The sequence below is a fragment of the Netta rufina genome, assembly GCF_964035555.1.
Source record: "Netta rufina genome assembly, chromosome: 4".
Taxonomy (NCBI): Eukaryota; Metazoa; Chordata; class Aves; order Anseriformes; family Anatidae; genus Netta; species Netta rufina.
In genome coordinates, this window is record NC_140127.1 from 35162391 (window position 1) to 35183511 (window position 21121).

The 21121-nt window shown below is 46.3% G+C and overlaps 1 protein-coding gene across 1 annotated transcript in view; it reads left to right on the forward strand.

The window, feature by feature from the left end:
- The first annotated feature begins 1182 nt into the window (after nucleotides 1-1182).
- The window catches only part of ZNF827 (zinc finger protein 827), a 102287-nt gene continuing 82348 nt past the window's right edge, over nucleotides 1183-21121 (forward strand). Inside the window, exon 1 of the mRNA XM_084286328.1 lies at nucleotides 1183-1304. Within this exon, the coding sequence (XP_084142454.1) occupies nucleotides 1262-1304 (43 nt within the window). The 5' untranslated portion in view covers nucleotides 1183-1261. The remainder of the gene's footprint in view (nucleotides 1305-21121) is intronic.

The window sequence follows — 21121 nt, forward strand, 5'->3', positions numbered from 1 at the left end:
ACCTTTTGTGCCTCAGTGAGACCCATTCCCTCTTCTATTTTTTCCCCACTTCATGTCCGTCTTTGAAGACAGACGTGTGATTTGTGAAGTCATGAAAGTATGTATCGGTTAATGGAAACTGCTGTACTGCCTTCATCACGCACACCGAAATTGCTTCGGGATAAAGCTTCGCCTCCCCGCCTTACAGCAGGAAAAAAGTAAATGTCCCCAGTCCGGCTTGCTGCGTGCCCTGCAGGAGCTTCGTGTGGCACTTACAGCAACTCCTGGGGGTGACCTGAGCGTGCTGCCTCCCCTGCACATGCACTGCTCCAGCAGCCGGGCTTCCAGGGGGCTTGCAGTTCAGCCCCTGCTTCGCAGCTCCGAGCCTGGGGCTGGGGCGGTTGTGCTCAGCCTCCCTCCCTGCCCCTGAACTTGGTTGGGATCAGCCCCTTCACCCCTGTGCCTTGCGCCCATCACACTTTCCTACCGCAGGAAGACGAACCGCCTCGCTTTATTATTTTTCTTTCGGAAATAAGGGGCGGTGGGGCGGTATTTTTCTCAGCCGAGGGGCTTCTCCCCGAGCGAACAGCCGAGCCTCACCCCAGCCCCTGCCCGTCCTTGCGGGGCGGACCGGCGGCGGCTGCGGGGCCGGGGCAGCGCACCCCGGGGCGCGGGGGCACCTTCCCCTTCCCCTTCCCCTTCCATCCCTGCCCTTCCCTTCGCCCTGCCCGGCCGGGCGTGTGCCTGTGCGTGTGTGTGGTGTGTGTGTGTGTCTGCGCCTGTGTCCCCGGCTGCCTCCCGCGGGCGAGCCGTGAGCGCCGCCGCTGCCCTTTGATCCCGGCGTTAGTGTTAGTTAGGGGCCGGCAGGAGCGGGGCGCAGCCCTCGGCACCGCCGCGCCAGCCCCGGCCCCGGCCCCGGCCCCGGCACGGCGCCCGCCCGCCCGCCGGGACCGCAGCCCCCCGGCCGCGGGGAGGGAGCAGGGAGCGGGGAGCCGGAGGAGGGAGCGCGGCGAGCGGGGACAAGCCAGGTGCACGGCCGGCTCGGCTCGGCTCGGCTCGGCTCGGGGGGAGAGGCAGAGGGAGCGAGAAGGAGCGCGGGGGGAGAGCCCTCGGCGCTGGCTCCCCGGGAGCCGGCTGCAGCCCCCGCTCCCCCGGCGGCTCGGGGAAGCCCGCCCCGGCTGGCGGCTCCCCCGGGGGGCCCGGCTTTGTGCCTGCCCGCGCCCCCCCCGCTCTTATTTGATCTCCCGTTAACCGAGGAGGAGAATGTGAAAAAAGGGGGAAAATGCCCAGGAGGAAGCAGGAGCAGCCCAAGCGCCTCTCTTCACGTAAGTGCCCCCCTCTTTTTGCCATTTTCTCCTTCCTCCTCTCCCCGTCTCCTTCCCCGCTGCAGCCGCCTCCGTCGTTTTGTGCATTAGTTTAGGGTTACAGAGGTGAAACTGACAAAGACACAGCCTGGGTTATTCCTCTTTTAGGTCTGAGCTAAGGCAGCCATGTTGGTGATGAACAGCCTTGTGCCCTTTTAATTTTTCCTCTCTCTCTCCTTTCCCCCCTTCTTTCTTCGCGGCTCTCGCCCTTTCCTCCCGCTCCCTCCCCTCGCCCGTGATTGTGCATTTGTGCTGGGGGGGGGGGGGCGGCGTGGGCTTCTCTTTGGGGCCGGGGGGGGTGGGGGGGGCGATTTATTGGGGTGGGGAGGGGGGCTAGCACCGGAGGGGAGGGCGGCGAGAGGGGAAGCGGCTGCCGGCGTCTTGCGCGGAGCCAGCCGCGAGGTCCGGCCCCGGCTAAAGGTTGCGGCGGGGGAGCGGGGGGAGGCGGCGGGGCCGGGGGCACCCCGCAGCCGCCCCGAGGGGGGCCGGGGCCGGCGGGGGGAGGCACGGGGTGCCCGGCGAGCCGCCCGCAGAGCCGAGCCGAGCCGGCAGAGAGGCGGCCGCAAGGGCTCGGGGCTGCCCGCCGGGGAGGGGAGGGGAGGGAAGGGAAGGGAAGGGTCAGGCGAGCCCCGGGCGCCGGCGGCGCTGCCCCGGGCGCAGGGCTGAGGGCATCCCGCGCATCCCCGGCACGGCTCGGCTCGGCTCGCCCTGCCCTGCTCCTCCTGCCTGCCTCCTGCCTCCCCCCTCTTCGCCGAGCAGTTAACTTTTCTCCCGCTCCCCGCACCGAGCGCTCGGCAGCCAGTGCGGGAGACGCGGAGGGGAGGGGAAGGCACCTAAAAATACCTTGCCCCTGCGTGGCCCCGGGGCCGCTCCGAGGCGACCGGGGGTGGCCGGGGGGGGGGGGGGGGTGCGCGCTGCCTGCCTGCGGCTGCTCCGCTCGGGCTCCCCGCAGCCCCCCGGGGCTGGAGCCGGGCTGGGCTGGGCAGGGGGGACTTGAGCGGGGCGGCCGGGGCCGGGGGGCGCAGCGGGGCCGGGCCCTGCGCTGCGCTGTGCGGGCGGGGCTGGGGCCGGGCTGGGGCTGGGGCTGGGGCTGGGGCTGGGGCCGCGCTGCCCCCGGCACCCCCTGACCCCCCCGGCCGGGGGGCGGCTCTCGCAGCCCCGCCAGCAGCAGCAGCAGCAGCAGCGCCTCCTTCCCTCCCTTCCCTCCCCGCTTTCTTCCCGCCGGGGTCGGGTTAAGGGCTCCACTTGGGCTTTTTTTTTTTTTTTTTCTTTTTTTTTCTCCTTCCCCTCCTCCTCCTCCTTCCCCTCACCCCTCCGCTCTCCGCTCGGCCCCGGCGGCTGCTCCCCCCTCCCGGCGGGGGCGGCCTCCGCAGCGCCCGGCCCGGCTCGGCTCGGCCCGGCGGGGGCAGGGGCCAAGCCCGGGAGCACCGGGGGGCAACGGGGATGGGATGGGGGGGGGGGGGGCGAGCGCCGCCGCCCCGCTTCGCCCCCAGCCCCCCGGGGGCCGCCCGGCGGGGGGAGGCGGCGCCGCGGCCGGCCCTGCGGCTGACCTTGCCCCTGCCCCTGCCCCTGCCCTCCGCCCGCCTCCCGGGCTGACACGGCGCCCGGGCTCCATTTTAGCTCGCTCCGCCGCGCCGCTGCCGGGCGCTGCCTGCCGGGGCTCGGCTCCGGCTCCGGCTGCGGCTGCGGCTCCGCCGCCGGGCTCGGGCTGCCCCCGCCTCCGGGTTGCGCCTCGGCCCCGACCTCCTGACCGCCTGCGCCGGGAGGGGCCGCGGCCTGCAGCTGCCCGCGGGGGCTGCCCGGGCTGCATCGCGAACGCACGGCCTGATGCGCAGATTAATGTGTTAGTGCCGTTCCTGGAAGATGTTTGATTTTATTTTATTTTTTCTTCTCCTGACGTGTGAAGCATGCACACGCTGGATGTCCCACAGCAAACAGCAGTGCTGCTTGTGAGATGGGGTTTGTTCAAGTTCTTTTACCACCAGGTTGCACTGGATTAAAAACTATCATTGGACAACACCACCCCCAAAACAACAACAACAACAACAACAAACAAACAACAACAAAAAACCACCTAATAATACATTGGGTAATTTAGGAGATCTGTAGGAATACTGTTAAGAGTCTGCAGCCCCACAGGTTCAGAAGATGCCTTGGAATTCCTTGCCCTCAGTTCAGGGTGCAACTGCTATAAATGGTGATTTTACTTTTTTTTAGCAACATATTGCCTTAATGGCTACGCAGGGTAAAATACATTTTTATTTAGTAATTCCTGCTGTTTTTAGCAATGCATTTATTAAGAGCGCGTACGTTTCTCATGTTTAAGTGTTAACAATAACAAAAGAACGTGAAGCACACCGTGCGGATCTAGAAAGGAGATGGCTGCTCCACTACTCAACCTTAACTCTGCCCCAGTGTGGATATAAGGCTGTGGTTCAGCCCTAAGCTACGTTACAGGTTGTTGCTACCACTTGAACGCTCTCCAGTGCACCTAAATGACCCTGGGGCTCATTTTGACACATGGCACCTTACTGAACCCCTTGGTGATAAGTTGGGTTCTGTCAATTGGGGAAATAAACACTGAGACATGGTTCTACTGATTGATTTGGCAGTGCTAGAATGTAAATGAGCAAATGTGGCTCAGTACAGTAAGTCCTGTGGGCTTTACCCTAGCTAAGGTAGGAAGCTGTGTTTTCAGGGGGTCTAGGCCTTACTTAGTTTCATATAAATTGTGTACCCCAAAATGCACCTGAAGAACACAGTCACACTGCTTGAAGCGATGGGGTACTGCTGCTGCTGACTGGGACGCTTATTTTATACTGCTGTACATTGACTGCATTGGACAGCTGTTCTGTAGAGTTAGAAGTAATTTCACGAAAGAAGATGGCACTGCCAAAACACATGCCCTGGTGGAGAAATGTTCTGTAAAAGAGGAAAGAGTTGTTTTAGGCTGTTGCAACAACTTAACTTGGTTTCAAGTGAATTGCAAGATACTGATGCTTAAAAGGTTGAAGGAAAAAAGGGTTGATTTTATTAGATGCAGTAATACTATGCTTTGGTGGTATTTGCTTAAAAGGGCAGAGTTAAGGCTGAGCCCTCAGTTGCTGGGGTTGTTTACAGCATAATTTGGTTTGGAAGGGTCCTGTGGAGGTCACCTGGTCTACCCCCCTGCTCAAAGCAGGGTGAACCTGAGAGTTGAGTCAGGCACGGGGCCATTTGAAATGCCACCGTTAACATGTTGAGCTGCAGTTTGCACCTGTACAGGCGTGCAGTTTTCGGAAACTGTTTAGTTACAGATGCTAGTGGAGTGTCTTTACTCACTGTAAAATCCAAGAGTAAGTGAATCCTTTCTAAGATACAAGTGAATAAGGACAGGACTTCAGGAATTCCTGGATAGACAATGGCTTATTCATACCAAAATGAAATAGTAGGGCAGCTAGCCTCAGTTTACAATGAAAGAGTTTGGTTCATAAGTTAAAAGTTACCTGGCGCACGTGTGTTATGATTACTTCTGGGTGCACCTGACTCAGACAAATCAATGCATCTTCACTGGAATGGTTAAAGGAAGTTTATTCTTTAGTGGGACTTAGTTTTTTGTTTTTGTTTTTGTTTGTTTTTTTTTTTTTTGTTTGTTTGTTTTTTTTTGCTTTTTTGTTGTTGTTGTTTTTGTTTTCCCTTTAACTACTTCAGTGCTTAGACCTAAATAATAATTTTTTTCTCCTCTATTCTATGTCTGTAAGAATCCTTAAAAATGCATGTATAAGTACAGCTTTAATTTGTTTTTGTTCTCCTGACGACCTTACTTTCCACCCTACCTCACACCATTATTTTCTTCTCTGAGAGTTCCTGAAAGTGCATTTCTTCTGAATTTCACAAACGTGACTTGGAAGAGATCAGCCGGAAAAACAAAAGTTCTGGAAAGTTGTGAGACACTCAAGTAATATTTAGGATCTAGACCACTATGTTGCCTTAAGTGTAGCAATCAATACTCTTTGGGGTTTGATTCAGTCTCAAAGGCACGTTTGCAGTGTAGTTTGTGAATGAATGCCACAATACCAGGTATGCAAAGCTTGCATTTGTAATATCAGGCACGATTGGAAGCTACATTCAAAATTTTGTAGTACTACTGCTATCTGAACAATGTGGTTCATTGAGGACAAACTACTACTTCTGTTCACAATCTTCTGTTGAAGATGGAGATGCTGCATTGATACAATGTTAGCTTTAATATCAAAAGCTAGATTTGTGATAATGAGGGGGCATAACTTCTCGCTTTCATGGTCAGGTACTTTATTGAAGTTTGAAGCTGTTTCTATACAGTAAAAACAAAAAGCACAAACTGAAGCTTTTTATTATATTGTTTCTTGTTGCTGGACTATATCATCAGAGTGTAAAGAAAATACTGATAGCAGAATAAATTAAGAGTAATTGAAATTTCCTTCTTATTTTATTTCTGCACTTTGCTGTATTTGATACTTTCTAGTAGCATGGGATGATGTTTTGGATGTTTTTTTCCAAAAGAATTCCCAATGTCAGAAAAGCTTTCACCAGCATTTGAGAGTTTGTTCTGAGACAAAAGGCTTTTACAGGCACCGGAATCTCTCTTTTAATAGTGTTTATTACCTTACTATCAGGCATTGCGTGTACAAGGGGAAGCTTTTAACATATTTTCTATTTACTATTTTTAACCTCTCACCACGGCAGGGATCATGATATAGCTCATTGTCGACAAGAGGATCCATGTAGGGAAAATTATTATTCTTAGTATGATTAGGTTAATAATTTCATTGCCATCATCATAGCTGTCCTGGTGGTACTGTAATGTACCTCTCAAATGAACAGCAGCGTTTTGTTGGATGGAGTAGCATCTGCATTACTCCATCTGAAAACACTTCTTATTTTGTCCCACTCATCATAGCAAAGTCGTCATTGACTTTTCAGAAATACCTTCTCCCTTTATGGGGATTGTATTTGATGTCTGAAGTTCCCGTCTCTTCAGATTTGCATTCTCTCTTTTTTTTTGGGGGGGGGAGGGGAGAGAGGGAACGGTATTATATCAACTGCATCACTTGTATAAAGTCATTCAGTGGTCAGTGTCTGAAGTCATTCAATAGTAGACTATGTCTTAATGTTGTCTGATAGTACAAAATATAAATCACACTGGAGTGTAAATTGGACTACCACAGAGTCAGTGTTGTGCTTATTAAAGTTACTTAAGTTTTTAGGATCTTGTGAATTGCATTTCAGAGAGGGCAGGAGTACAACAGACTGTAAAACACAAACAGGGAAACCTGCAGGTAGAGCTGTAAAATGGGATATGTAAGAACACGCAGACAATGCATTTTTATTTTTAAGTCTTAAAATGGACAAAGAAAGAGTGCAACTTCATCTTTGTAACAGAATGATTGTTGTCTTTTTTATATATAAGAAGGCAGGAGTAGGAAGAATTTAGTTTAAAAAAAAAGAAAAAGAAGAACAGCCAGGAGGAGCTGGCTGTTCAAAGTGAAGTATTAGTAATTTCCTATAATTTAATCAGACCAGATCCCAGAGCAAGATAATGAGAGCATGACCTACAAAAGAGGACTTTTTGGAAGTTAAAAGGGTTTCTAACATGAAGCTTCACTAGGCATGTGATTTGTCATGAAGCACCATATAGAGGACTTTTTTTTCTTTCACATTGCAAAGAAATCATAATATAGACATTAGTTCAGATGGTTAGGGAGAGCTAATTTGGCTTATGCCTGGAATCCTTTTACTGTTACAGCTGTTAAACTACTCCAGAGTCATATTTGAAGAATATATCTTCTCAGTAATGTTTTGTTCTGGTTCCTGGTATGCCATTTTTTGATGCCTAGTTTGCGATTCGTGGTACCGTGATTTGTGTCAGTGCCATTTACATATACAATACCCACCATGGTCTATGTGTGAAGTGTCACGTGTTTCATGAAAATAATGTGCAGAAATACTGCTAGTTACTTTGAACTCCAGGATGTAATGGACATCAGTTTTCAAGAGGGAGGGGAACTTCTCTGCTTCTCTTTTTGCCCCCCAAACTAAGACTTGTTCTTTCACTCTTACAAATTGTTCATGTGAAGAACAATAAATGATGTGGGCTGATACGATCATGAAGAATAACAGATGATATTAGGCTGAAGGAAAAAAAAACAAACTCAAAAAGGTAGATATTATCCCTTTCCCCAAAGGATTATTAGTTTTTTTGTTGTTGTTGTTTTGTTTTGTTTTGTTTTTTTTTTTTTTTAATTTAAATAGTAAAACTCAGGCTTGACCAGACTTCAGCTCAAAGGAAGCATGCTGCAGGGCATAGTCAGCATGGCTCTGCACATACACGCTGCCTTGTGGCCAATTCAACGTACGATTCAGTAACATACACCCCTAAGTTCACTTAAGAGCTTGTCTTTCAGTTTTTCTTTTTTACAGATAACTCGGGGTCATAAATTACAGAACCGTTATGCTCCCAGAGACCATTTCTCTTTTTCTTACATACCTTCGGTAGCGTTTACAAGCTGGTGTTGTGCTGGGCCGCTGGGCCTAGACACCAAACATGCTCAGTCTCAACCTGTTGACTTAGCAATTGGCTCTATTGCATAAAGTTTCTCCTGCTTTTCAAGGGATTTCATGTTTGTGATGTAATTACACCGAATGGTAGCAGCTCAGGTTAAGCCTAATGCTTAGGCTAACCTGTTCTAGTTTGCAGGCTGAAGAGTTATGATTTTTCTGAGAATCATGCAAAAAGGAGAGAAAACCTGGACTGCATAAGCAGTGCTTTCCCTTGTTCTTTTCAGTACTTTGGTGGGAGCTGGCAGGGAAAGAATGGCTGATGTTGGTAGCACGGTAGACCACGAAAGAAAATTTGTTTTGCAAGTTTGCCGATTGAGCTGCTGCTTAGAATAAATTGCATTAAAAATGAAAGGGTTACCAGGTGGCAAAGGTCTCGTAACGCATGGCTTAATCAGCAGTTTCAGACAGTGAAGTTAGGTTCCAAACATCTGCTCTGTTTCATTTCTTTTGTTTGGGACGCTCTCTCACTAGGATAGAAATAAAAATTTCAAAACAACTCAAAGCAAGCTCCTGTCATCGTTCCTTTGAATTCGGCGTGGTCCAGCCCCTAGGGATTCCCATCCTTGAGAAGGGGTTATAGCTCTGCTGGCCCTCATCTGAAGCTTGCTGCTTGAATGTCTTTTTTCCTTTATCACAGGGCTTTCTAAGCAGGTACAAAGAATTTTTGCCTGCATGGTCTTAAACTAGTAGGACAGAAGTTTATACCTGAAAGTTTCTGTATAGGAGAAGATTTGGTAAAGGCTTACTTTAAAATCAGGGCTTCCCATTTTAAGTGGATGTTTTGGATGCGTCCTGGGTCGTGGTGCCTGTTAGGGTTTGTAAGATGGTGCAGCAGGGCAAAAGTGGGAATTTAAGCATTCAGGGGAATGTTTAAAAACAAATGGCAAGCAACTCTTGGAAAAACGCATTAAAAGAATCGATGGTTTTAACAAGCGTGACTCTGCTTTATGAGGGTGGTGGGCAACTGGCTGTATCTAGCAGCCGGTGTTGTGGCTGTTTGTGTTTGCTTGCTTTCCTGAAGCAGAGGCAGAATTGCTCCCCTTATAGGCCACTGTGTCAAATCTAGACTTCGCTGCTGGTGACTGAGAACTCACTTCATCTGCGATTGGAGCAGAATTTCCCCGTGTCTGCTTTTGTATTTCTAGCACTCTGAGACCATGAAGAGCTCTTCTCAGGCACCGGTGTAAGCGTATCAACCCAGAGCTGCTCTAATTTCTGCTGCCCACTGGCTCTCATCCCGCTCCTTGTTCTGGAGAGGAAGGGCTGACACAATCCTTTTGTCAATTCTGTGTGGCCAGAGGGAGTTGTATGCACAGAGAATAACTCTGAAGGGGGCTCTTCTGCCCACCTTGAGGTACTTTTACATTGCCCATAAGGTCTAAATGGACTTGACGATAATTGCTTATATGTCTTCCTGCGGAGCGCTGTGCCACATTGAGATAACAAAGCAAGCTCTAAATAAGCTACCTTGTGTATGGGAGGCAGTTATCACAGCAGTCTACCCAGGTTAATTCAGCTATAATACTTCTGGGTATACTCAAGCTGGCTCAGATACCACTACATAGCACTGTGTTGTTTAGCGTAGACGTATTCTCATGAGAATCAGAGTTGTTGTCTTTGAAGGCGTTTACTGGCCTGCATAAAAAGTGTTGGTAAAGCCCACAGAGTTTTCAGCCAAGAAGTGCTCTTTGAAAAAATCATCTCAAATCCCATTGCCATTGGCACGCCTGTTTGTTTGTGCAGCAGCAAAGCCAGTGATGGGGTGGATGTAGACACGGAACTTCCCCTTCACTTCCAGCATTCCTCTCAGTCTGAATTTTAGGTGGAGTTGTAAGGCAGAATGTAGAAACGGACGGTGCTCTAAGTAGCCGTAGCATTAGTTTCTCATAGCGTGAGCTCGACACAGAATCCTAAATCTCTTTAAATTAAATCAGGTTTCCACTTTTTATTCAGTGCTTGCACATTATTTACGTGACCTCTAACTTTTCTTAAGGTTGGAAGCTGAAGCGGTCCCTCAGTGTGTCTAGGAGCAAGGAGCATCTATTCTACATGGAAAGATCTGCTCCTGTGTGTTAGCCTACCCCTACGAGTAGCTTCCTAATCCTCTCTTATTTGGCTTTGCTTGTTAACCCCAAGCAATCCTCTCAGGGTCAAAGAAAGCAGCTGTCTTTGGTAGCAAACAGCATGACAGAATAAATACTTCTTCAGGCTTCCCTTAGATACGTTACCATAATATCATCCTTGTGGGAGGAATTAGAGAAAGAGAGAATATAATTTGCCATGTTTTAATCTGACTTTTGGAGAGAGGAAAAAATAAATTATAGGGGACTCGATTCCTGTGACATTTATGGGAAGGAATAATTTCAGTATCTAAAAGCTAAACCTTTTGTTTCTGAACCAGTCAGCAAGCTAATGTGCATAAAGCACTCAGGTGAGTAATGGGGCAGAGTAAAATGGTAAATCAGGAGCACATTATTTACCAAAAATAGATCTAGAGAAGCTGCATATAAGCACAAATAAGCAGTGGTTAATAACAAAGATCTTTGTTAGATCGGGTGTGCTGCCTGATCTCACCTGCTGTGCTCGAGTATTGACACGTCCAGTTTGTGAGCTCCCCTCTTTGCTTTGTGACCCCATGACAGAGGCTGTGAACACAAGGGGCACAGTTAAAGGCATCGCAGTGGTTTGGTCTGAGGCTTCCCTGGTTTTCTTCGTTGCAGCTTACATATTATAGCAGTGTTGGAATTTTTGATTGGTTTGGTTGTTTCTTTAATTTTTTTTTCTTTTTTTCTTTTAAATTTAAAATTTAAAGTTTTTAAAACCAGACCTTAGTGGTTTTTATCAACAATGGGCCAGCTTTGCAGTCTTCCTCTGACTGCCCCTGCGCTGCTAAGGTGATGCAGATGTGGTGGCCTTGGTCTGATGGGGACTCTCATTGCATGGGGATGTTCCTAGGGGGAAATTAATGCTGTTGTTTCTTACGTCTCAGTATCCCTGAAACTTGAATAGGGAGAGAATTAGAGATGGAGCGGTGGTCACAGATGGAGCTGTGGCTGCAGCTTCCTGGGATCTAGTTATTCATAGTTAACAACCATCTCCAACTGCCCCTGAGGAGCCAGTCCCCAGGCTTTGTGTTGGAAAACGCAAGGGAGAATCAGAGCTCTGTGAAGGCTCATGCTGCATTCCTCCTTTGCCAATACTCACGTGCCACGCCGGAGAGAGCCTGGCCCTTTACGTAGGCTGAACAGAAGTGTCTGGATTATCGAGCATGTAGAGATGGTGATCCTTTTGAGCTGAGCGGAAGGAATTGCGTTTGCCAGAATGCCACTGGGGCTGTTGGGAAGCTAAGATGTCTTATTTGTACTCAGAGAAGGAAATACTGAGCTGACCCAAAAGTCAAAGTAAGTGCAAGTCAGAATGTTCAACAGTGCATTGTATCATCGAGGCAGGCAAATGCACACGCTTCTTTGACAGTTTTTTGAACTCCAAAATGTCCTTTATAGGAAGAGCAGCCAGCCAGCCTCCTGCAGCAACAAAGAGACAGAGAGAGAGGCTGTGTTCTTCTCCCTTCCTTAGAAGCTGGCTGAGTTAACTTTGTGCACAGGACGTGAAAACCTGACTTTAGCAAGTGAGAATTTTTCTCTTGCTGTTTTTCTAGCGTGAGTTATAATTTTTGCTTGGAATGGGCTTTGCATCCAAGAGATCTAGATTTCAGTGACAGAGCTTTCGGGGTTATCTGGTGTTTGTGAGGATGTTTGGAAGCTCAGTGAGACAGTTCACTGACAAGAAGTGGACAGTTTTTTGGAGTTCTTATTTCATTTTTTTTTCCCTGTAGTTCAACAAGAAGTTATTTTCAGAGATTCTTCACACCTTTTGGGAGAGAGCTTCACAGACATCTCTATTTTTCCAGCTTCAATCCTTGTGTAGCACTACTACACTGATGAGAATTAGTTTTCTTCCTTTTTCTCCAAAACCATGTGTGATGTAATTTTATCACTGATAATTCATCCTTTTTTCATCCTTTGCCAGTCAATATTTATGGTAAGTTTTCTAGACCAGCTGGAGAAGATTGGTCAGCCTTTTTCTATATGCGGGAAAGTAGCAATTTTTCATTTGGTACTTGCTATTTTTCATTTTGGTAATGCCACTGCTTTGTCAGTGTCACTGCCTGAAGATTTGGCAGTTGTATAAGTTGATAGAATGAAAAGTTACTTGGAACTGGTTCAAGAGAAGACACAACATGCTTTTAACCCCTTGGAGAGAAGAGGAAAAGTTAATGCTGCTGTTTGTGTTATTCCAGACATTTGTTGGCCTTGCTTGAGATACCAGAGCCAGTAGCCATGAGGAAAGCAGACAAGAAGTAGCATATCCTTCTCTAGGGGTATGATTAGTCTTTCAAGTGAGTGTCTCCTAGACTTCGACGTAGTTATTAGACATCTGAAAGTGCTCTCAAGAACTACCTTGTGCATGAGAGACAAGGAAATAGTGTTTCCTTCTCCTTTCTTGTGTTTGTGTAGCACGTAGGAGCACAAGTCAGAGTCAGCCTGTTGTCCTCAGCACACATGACCTAACAAAAAGTAGTTTGTCTGGAAGAGAGCCTGTGTTCTAATTGGATGTACTGTAGGAAAGATGCGTTTAGCAGCTTCCCAGTGAAACCAAGGCAGCAGTGAATGAAGTCATGCATGTGGATAGCAGTTGTCCCTCTGAGAAACAGAGGTAAGCAGAAAAAAAAAAAAAGGAAAGTACATTCATTGAAATGACTGGGTATGTTCTGGATGTTGCTGTATGTTTTTTCCAACAATTTTGAAACCTAAAGAGCTTTCCTCAGGTATTGAAAGGATGCAGGACTTATATTACTATGTCCCAGTACAAACTCTGGTGGGATTTCTTCCCTTCTCCATTCCAAAACTTGACTATGCCTTTGAAAAGATACAGGAAACCAGATCTGTTGCATAGTCCTATGTACTTTGTGACTTCTGTGTGTAGAGAAAGAAGATGATGCATCATTTTCATGTTGTTTTCGGCTTCTGTGTCTTTAGTCAGGTATTTTCTGTTATTTTCTGGAAATCTCTTTCTATTACCAGTGAGAGAAGAGGTACGGAAAGGGAAATTTTACTGGAGATCACGTGCATCTACCTTGCCACAGATTTGATACTCCCTTTTGAGCCTAAACCAGCTCCCTACTTGCAAGCAAGGACAACAGCCCTCTGTGGTTTTCCCATGCTCTCTTGCATCTTTGAGGGTTGCCTTCTTCTTTAGACTCCCACCAGGGGCACTAAGGCTGCCTGCCTGACGATGAAGTGAGTACCTGCAGTGCCTCAGGAGTATTTCTGCCCCACCACCTTCCTCTGACCGTTCATGACTTATTCCTGTTTTATGGGCAGTGGTTTGGGAGGGAAGGCACTTTGCACTTGGTACGAGGAGGTGAGGGGAGACTGGGGACTTAATGCCCTGCGTGTATCCTCAGCCAGGTATGGATGGGGACGCAGCGGGTGCTCATGCTGGCGTGTTCAAGTGTGCTGTTCAGAACCCCTTTAAAAAAAAAAAAAAAAAAAAAAAAAAAGCCTGTTGTAATTTTGTTTATAGCAATTAAGGATTTCCTACTAATTTAAACAGTTGGTTTTGGCAATGTACAGATCATCTTGTCTTAGGTACCATTACTAGTAATGCAAGGCTGAAAAATTTACACCAGAATAAGAATCAAGGAAGCAGATAATTGACTGATTTATCAACCTTAGCAGACCATTTTTTTTTCCTGCTAACATTGTGGTAGCTATGCTAAATTTACTCTGGATTGCTTAAGGGTACAGATCCTATACGGTTTGTACAACACACGAGGGCACCTCCTTGAAAGGAATGGGTGAAGGAGCAGGTAATCAGCCAGCCTGGCTTGGGTGCCTCCGTCAGCCTTTGGGGCAGTGGTGTGTCCCCTAGGAGGGTTGGGAATTGCCCTGCCCAGGACAGCTGATAGCGTAGGCGCTTTATGGCATTTCCCTGGTGCTTCTAGATCCATCTCAGCCTTTCAGGTCATTGGAGAACTTCCTGTAAACTTATCACCCTGCGTAAGCCATAATGCTGAATTGCTGTTGCGGTAAGGGGAATTATTTATTTTCATTGCAAATTGTTTGTATGCGACCGAGTGGTGTGTTTGAACACTTTTCTCACTTTGGTCAGCCCATTTTTGCCAGATGAGTTGACACTTGCAACTTCTCATGCACTTCTTTTCCGACTGTACGGGTGACTAAAATCTTGTTGCTGTGGTGACCCTGTCAGTTTTAAATGACTGGCCACACTAAAATGAGCTGCACATATTGAGGGTAAACCAACGTTACAGTAATCTGCGCTGTAAACCGATCGCTTTTCTCTTGGCTGCTCTAAATTGCAAGGAACATGTAAGGATTTTTGTCCTTGCTTTCTGCTGTTGGGGTTGTGACTGTTCGGAGGCTGGCAGTACGTTTCGGGCAATGAAGATGCGCTTTGTCGCAGTCAAGACTTGAGACAGAAATCACTGCAGCCAGTTCTGGGAGGTGGCAGGTCAGGTGCAGGCCTTAATTAAGATGAATCGTTAGCTGATGAAGGCACCAAGTGGATAAGAGCAGGCAGTTCATAGATGTATTTCAAAAAAATAGAGAACACAGATATGCAAAAGAGAGTGAGCCACCGGTTTTATCTGTTACCAAGTTAAATGAAGATTAGAAAGCAAAGCTTTCCAGCCCTTTTTGGCACCTAGATCATATGTAATGTGATAAGAGAAACTGTGCTAGTCATGCTTAATGCCCTACTTCAGTTTTGCTATGGGTACTTCTCTTGTGAAGTGCTCACTACTTAAAAGTGACACCTGGAAGGGTGCTTCTCTGAATTTTCTTCTGGTGTTTGCCAAAGCCTTGTGGATACCACTGACAGCCAAGAAGAGTCCAATTGCTTTAACATGCCTTGAGCCATCCAGTCAGCAGATAAATTATCTACACCCTACGTTATACCTAGTCTTGTACTTGGAGGTGATCACCTCAGCACCAAAACAGCGTTGCTGGGCATGCAGAAAGAAAATCTGCTGGTCTTATTTCAGATATTCATGGCAGATGTTTACCTCTGTGGAAATGTATACAGTTCCTCTATTCCCAAGCTTTTCATTCAGGGTCAGAGGTCAAGTTTTTGGCTAGTACTGCAATCACTCCTATGTGCTAACCCCTTTTCTTGAAATCCTTTGCCTTTAACGAACAAAAAGTATAAAGAACTGAGGTGGTGTTACTTTTTTTTTCTTTTGTCTTTTAGCTATCTTAATAATGTAGTATGATCCTTCCATTTTCTCAAGCAGAAGTGTCCAAGTGAATGGATCTTGTCTTCCCTAACACCCAAACAAAATGTTATGCTGATGGATTGAGAATGCTGAGGTACTTCACTGCTTGAACTCAAGGTGATCATTTAGTCTGGCCATCGTTTTCCCTCCTTCTCTCTCTTTTTCTCTTTTAAGTCAGAGATAACTGCAGCCTGACATCTTGTCAGGAAAAAAAATAAAATCTTGATTTTGGTGTCTTCTACTGCAGAAATGCAACAGACGGCTATGCCCTAGAATCAGACTACTACAAAACATGTTGGTGTTTGGAAATGAGTAACCGAGCCTCTGGTAGGTTCTAGTTTTGTGTGCAGTAAACAGTTCTTCAAAGAAGACTTCATTAATGGCCTGCCAAAGCAATAAAATATCTTCTCGCTCATGGAGTTCATTTTCATCCAAGGATGTCTTTAAAATACGGATTCCTATACTGACCATTTGGCATTCATGTGATTATCCCCCACAATAATTTGATTTTTTTGAGTGGAACCTAAATTCCTGCATTTAGAGATCTTAAGACTGTAGAAAGCTTTTCCAAATTGTTTGCTAGAATTGTTTGGGGTTTCATTTCTAATAAAGGCCCACATAGGTAAATCTTAAAATAGTTCTGGTCCTTTCTGAGGTAGGCTGACATGGTAGGCCTCAACTCTTTATATGCGAAGGACAATCAAAGTGTTGAGAATAATGTTTAACTCTTATGTTGGAGATGCCAGCATCCCTATTACCTTTTGGTATTTGGTACTTTCTCAGTGTGACAGCCTGTTGCCATAGACATCTCACTGGAGCAAAACAAATGAACAAGCAAAGTGACTTATGCCTAACTGGGAAGAATTGTAAGGAATTTTTCAGCTTGCTTATAGCTAAGATAAAGTAGAGTTTGTAATCACTGTGCTGAACTTACCACGTAAGTGAGCCCACTAATAAATGTGTGCTGATATTAAATGATCGCTACCGCTCCAGGTACAGGGAATGTCTCTGGGTGTAGACTAGCACATGAACCACTGGAACCATCAAAGATCATTAAAACTGATTCCTATTTCAAATAGAGCTGTGGGAATAACAGTTGATCTCCTGCATATTTAGTTTGTCCTCACGTTTATAATACTCTGTCAGAGTCTTAATCAGATATCATAGCTGGTTTTAAAAGACCCAGGGAAGCCTGAAATTCCTGATAAGGGGCTTTTGAATCTGGCTCAGAAGCTGGTGCCTGAAGAAGTGTTTAGTTTTGTAGCAAATAGTTTATCATATTGTCTTTTTTCGTCAGGAAGAAGAGGTGTATTACTTTGATATTTTAATGTACAGACTCCAGGTTTTTGGTTGTCCATATTCCTGTGGTGTATAAATCAGCGTGATCGCAATCTCACGCTTTATGAAAGGTGTGCTCACACTCAACTATAGCTTATTATAGGATGTTGACGAGGGCCTGTGGAAGAACATTTCAATAAGGCTGGCTGTGGTATTTTGCTCAGTCTCCATAAAAGTGCTACAAGAAGAACATAGGTACCATAAAATACGGTTTGTAAGGAACATGATTTTCTGTTGTTAGACTGGCACTTTATGTACTTTAGGAATCTGTCCTGGGGCTACTAACCAAGCCTTTGCAGAGTAAGCTGACTTCAGGAATATTTGTTTCATCTAAAAACCTCATTCATAAAAATCAATTGTCTTTGTCTCCTTCTCTTCAGGAGTTCTAGGTATTGGTCAAGTCAATGAAAGCTCTGTAAGTTGGATGCTCTTCCTGTACTGCTTGAGGAATGGTCTCGAAAAACACTCCTCTGCGGCCACGTGTGTCCCATTCTGCTTTGTGTGTGCGCCTCGAGTGCTTAGGCTCTGAGCTTCAAATAGGGGCAAAATCCAGCTAGAACAAAATCATTCTAAATTGTAAGGAGCCTTATATAGTATATATATATAATAATAAATGTAGATTAGTATACACTCATACATAGTATGTATATATGTATCATTGATATACACATATAACACTGAGACATACTTCTCTGCCCACTTACTTTTCAGGGCTGCAGATTACTAGGCCTTGCTATCAAGGTACTGTTTCTGTGTCTTTCAGGTGTTTCTTGTCTCAGGAACATGCTGCCACCAAGTTCTAGAGAGGAGTGGTTTTAATTAGTCTCAGAACAATCTTTGGTGGGCAACCCAGCCATAGATGTCCTGGATAGAGCTTCTAAAGCAGCCTCCGTGATATTGCCTACTGTGGCCATCCTGACCACAACGGCCAGGTCCTCCCTGAGAGGTGTACTACACTGGGGAGATTTGGGATGGGAGGGAGAATCCTCTGGTATTTTTCATTGGCAAGGCAGGATGTGCTTTGCACCACAAAGGACCTCAGGAGATAGGTGGCTCAAATTCCTGGCTAATATAAATACTCTCAGGCCACCAAATCCATTCCCGTTTCCCCATTCCTGTCTCATTCATATCAGTTTTGTTCCAGTGTCTTGGCAAATTGGCTCTCCAAGCAGTCAAAGAACTGAGCAAATGTTAAGAGGGGGCACAGGACCACTCTTTCAGTTGTGAGCTTGTGTCAGTGGTTGTTAGGTTGCTGTTTGCTTGTTGTTTAAATCTCTGAATCCCTGTGGAAACAACGCTCCTGTAACACTGATCCTACAGCTAGCAACTAAAACCTCTTGCCTAGAACAGAAGAACATCAATCTTGGAGGCAAGGTGTCAAATGTCCATAGAACTAGCAGTAATCTTCTGAAGAGCTTGATGTTTTAGGGGAGATCAGACTTGCTGTCCCTGTGATGTCTTATCTTGTGGTTAGTCAAGAGCCAGGAGAACCTTTCTCAAGTAGCAATAGCTCACCTGGGGAGAAACCATATATTTCTGTCCTCTTTCATGAACATCTAGCTAGTAACAGAAGGATCCCTTTGGTGGGTAACAAAACCCATTTGACACACTTATTCTGGGGCACTAGCCTGAAAATAAAAGGTCACTGTCTGTTTCCCATCTATGACAAAATTTTCTCCTTTGAGGGACAGGAAATAAGCCAGTTTCACGTTGTCTGTGATAAGCGTTTTCACTAATCCATCCTGCCTCCCTTCTTCCTTGGAGTCCGTAACACCTGGATCCTGTTTCAGAGAGGGAAGCGCTGTGCGTGCATTTTGACTTGCAGCTGTTGGCTAGCAGTTGGGAAACCTGGATACATGGTACTTCGACACTCACGGTTGCTTGTGCGTATGGGCAAAGCATCCTGAAGAGTCCCAGATACTGTGAGGTAATTAACTCATCGTTCTCTAATCTTGTTCATCCTGGAGCCCTTTTTAAAAAAGGAGTGCTGGAGAAATTGCTAGGTGAATGTTCTGGGATTTTCTCGCAAGTGGATTTTTTTAAACTCATTTTAAGTTAGGGATAAAAGCAGAGGATGTATGTCCTGTCTTTAAAGGCTGTGCCTTTCTTTTCCCCTCTTCTCCTTCCCTCCAGTTAGGAAAATCATTATTTTAGAAGATGTGGAGATGAAATACAGAGTCCTACCTAGGGCTTCTTTTCCTGTCTAATTGCGTGAGTATTTTCACACATCTAAAACACAGGGGAGAAGGACAGCACAAGAGAGTTATCGCTTTTTGGCAGTTCCTTCTTGCAGCTGTGCTGCTCTCTGGGTCAGCCTGCAGTAGAGAAATTTGGTTCAAGCACCAGCAACGCTGCTAAACCATTTTGTGATGAGGTCAAGAGTTGAATAATCATCCCGTTGATAAGCGAGCGAGCCAGAAATTCTGTTGAAAGAGGACAGTGACTTATTGTGCTGCTTACCTATTATAGGTCACAGAAATCATGAAGGGAAAATGGGGGACCGAGGGCACTCTAGCACATGACTGTTTATGTAACCGTGACTTCTAAGTTTTATTTGCTGCTGTTGATGTAATAAAAGGAGTTAAGGCAGGCCTTTGTGTCTTTATTAAAATCATGATTTTCTTGCAAGCATCCCTATGGGAAAAATCAACGGTGCTACTGCTCTGGATGTATAGTCTAATCAAATGTAGCTGTAAATGCCTTTTAGAGGCAGGGATGTCAGTGCCCAGTGCCCAGCGTCTCTGAAGTAGTCCTGCAGACTACACACCAACATAGTCTGGTGGGTGTGGGAACACACAAAGTTTGTCGAACCCAAAGAAATTAAGAAAAATACACAAATTGAAGTGCTTAAAAAGGCAGACCGAATACAAAAATGGTAGTTTGTGGGGAGCTGGACCTAGTGATTTATATAGCATACCACAAAATAGACTCCCCAGATACGACTGCCATTTTTAGGCCTGAGTGTTGCTTTCAGTAGGACCTGGTTGTGAAATTAGCAAGGGTTGCTGTGAAGCTGACAGCCAGAGACAATGTGTATTAGAAAGTGATAGGATATTAGGGAGTGTTTTCTTGTAATTATTTTTTTTTTCTGTTGCTAAAATGATGTGCTTACACAGTGTATATGGTTTACCTAAGGTATTTACTGTGTTCAGCCTTCAGCTCCTTCATTCTTTTATCTGGTCAGCACTAAATTCTGCCATGACACCTTTGTGACTGCTCATTCTCATTGAATATTCTGTTTACAGCGAGGACTTCAAGTTCCTCTCCTCTTAATTTCATCCTGGAGCTTCTCCAGTGTGTCTTTGACTGTCCATATTCCACTAAAACTGTTCTGCCCAGTGTGACTAGCAGCCACTTTCTGGCAAATTTCAAGGCTCCTGTGCCAGAGGTGCTTACCCAGCTTGGCTGGAAGAAGCGAGCATCCTTACGTACTCCACTTCGAAAGGGCTTACGTTGGTTGAGTATTGCAGAGCTAAAACAGAGACCTGGTGGACCTGCATTGTCTTCCTGAATGTGCTGCCATCGTGTGATGGGAAACTCATCAAAACTCGTTTGGGTATTTTGCTGGTGGTGATGGTCATGATGGCATCTGGGTTGCAGCACCTGTGAAGCGAGCATATCCTGAAATGGGCTGCCAGAACTGGCCTGGGGCCCAATCCCTAATCCTTGTTGGGGGATCTAAGAAAGGAGAGAGGAGGGAGGAGTATAGGACATGGTAATCTGATGTGTTCTGGTGCTAATTGAAGCCATCCTAGAAGCTGAATAGGAGCACAACAGTTTACAGTCCATCTCACCTCTTCCTCAGCCGTGACTCCTTTTACAGTCCTCCATGCCTTCTCAGTTCTCAGCTGCTGCTTCTCCTTACTCGCCCCCCTTTTCTTGCTGTTCTTGAGAGAATTCACACGAGGCCAAACTCTGGATCACTCAGGTGTTGTTTCTGCTTTATTTTTTATTTGTCTGCCTATTTACTTGGCTTTAAACTGATTGCTCACCTGAGTCAGTCTGTGGTTCCCCAGAACTCCTTACGGACGGCTTACTGCTTCATTTAAGTTTAATGTGACCTTTTAAATTCTTTAGGCATCTTTGCAGAGCTCCTCAGCTCCCCAGTGCAGACCTATCACTCAATCCTAGCTCTTTGAGTAGGCTATGGAAGAGTGTTTAGCATAAAATAATATAGAAAATGGTTTATGATAGGTAATGAAGAGGGAGTAAGTTATGCTGCTAAACTGCTGCTTATACTTCTAGGTCAATCGAGCTTTAGTTGGGCTAAACAAAAGCTGCAGGGGCAAGAAAATATCAGAGAGGAAACAAGCGAGTTGGAGCAACAAACTATGAAGATGACTTGGGTGCCACATAGCCAACGAATGCAATTGTAACTTTATTTAGATTGAGGCAAACTTGAATGGTCATACCTGAAATCTTCATATAGATCGAGGTATTTGATGCCAAGAAGTTGCAGTTTCACCCTGGCAGGGTGCTGAGCACCACCCAGCCGCTTGCTCGCTCTCCCCGGGTGGGATGGGGGAGAGAATCTGAAAGGTACAAGAGCCAGAACTCAGGGGTT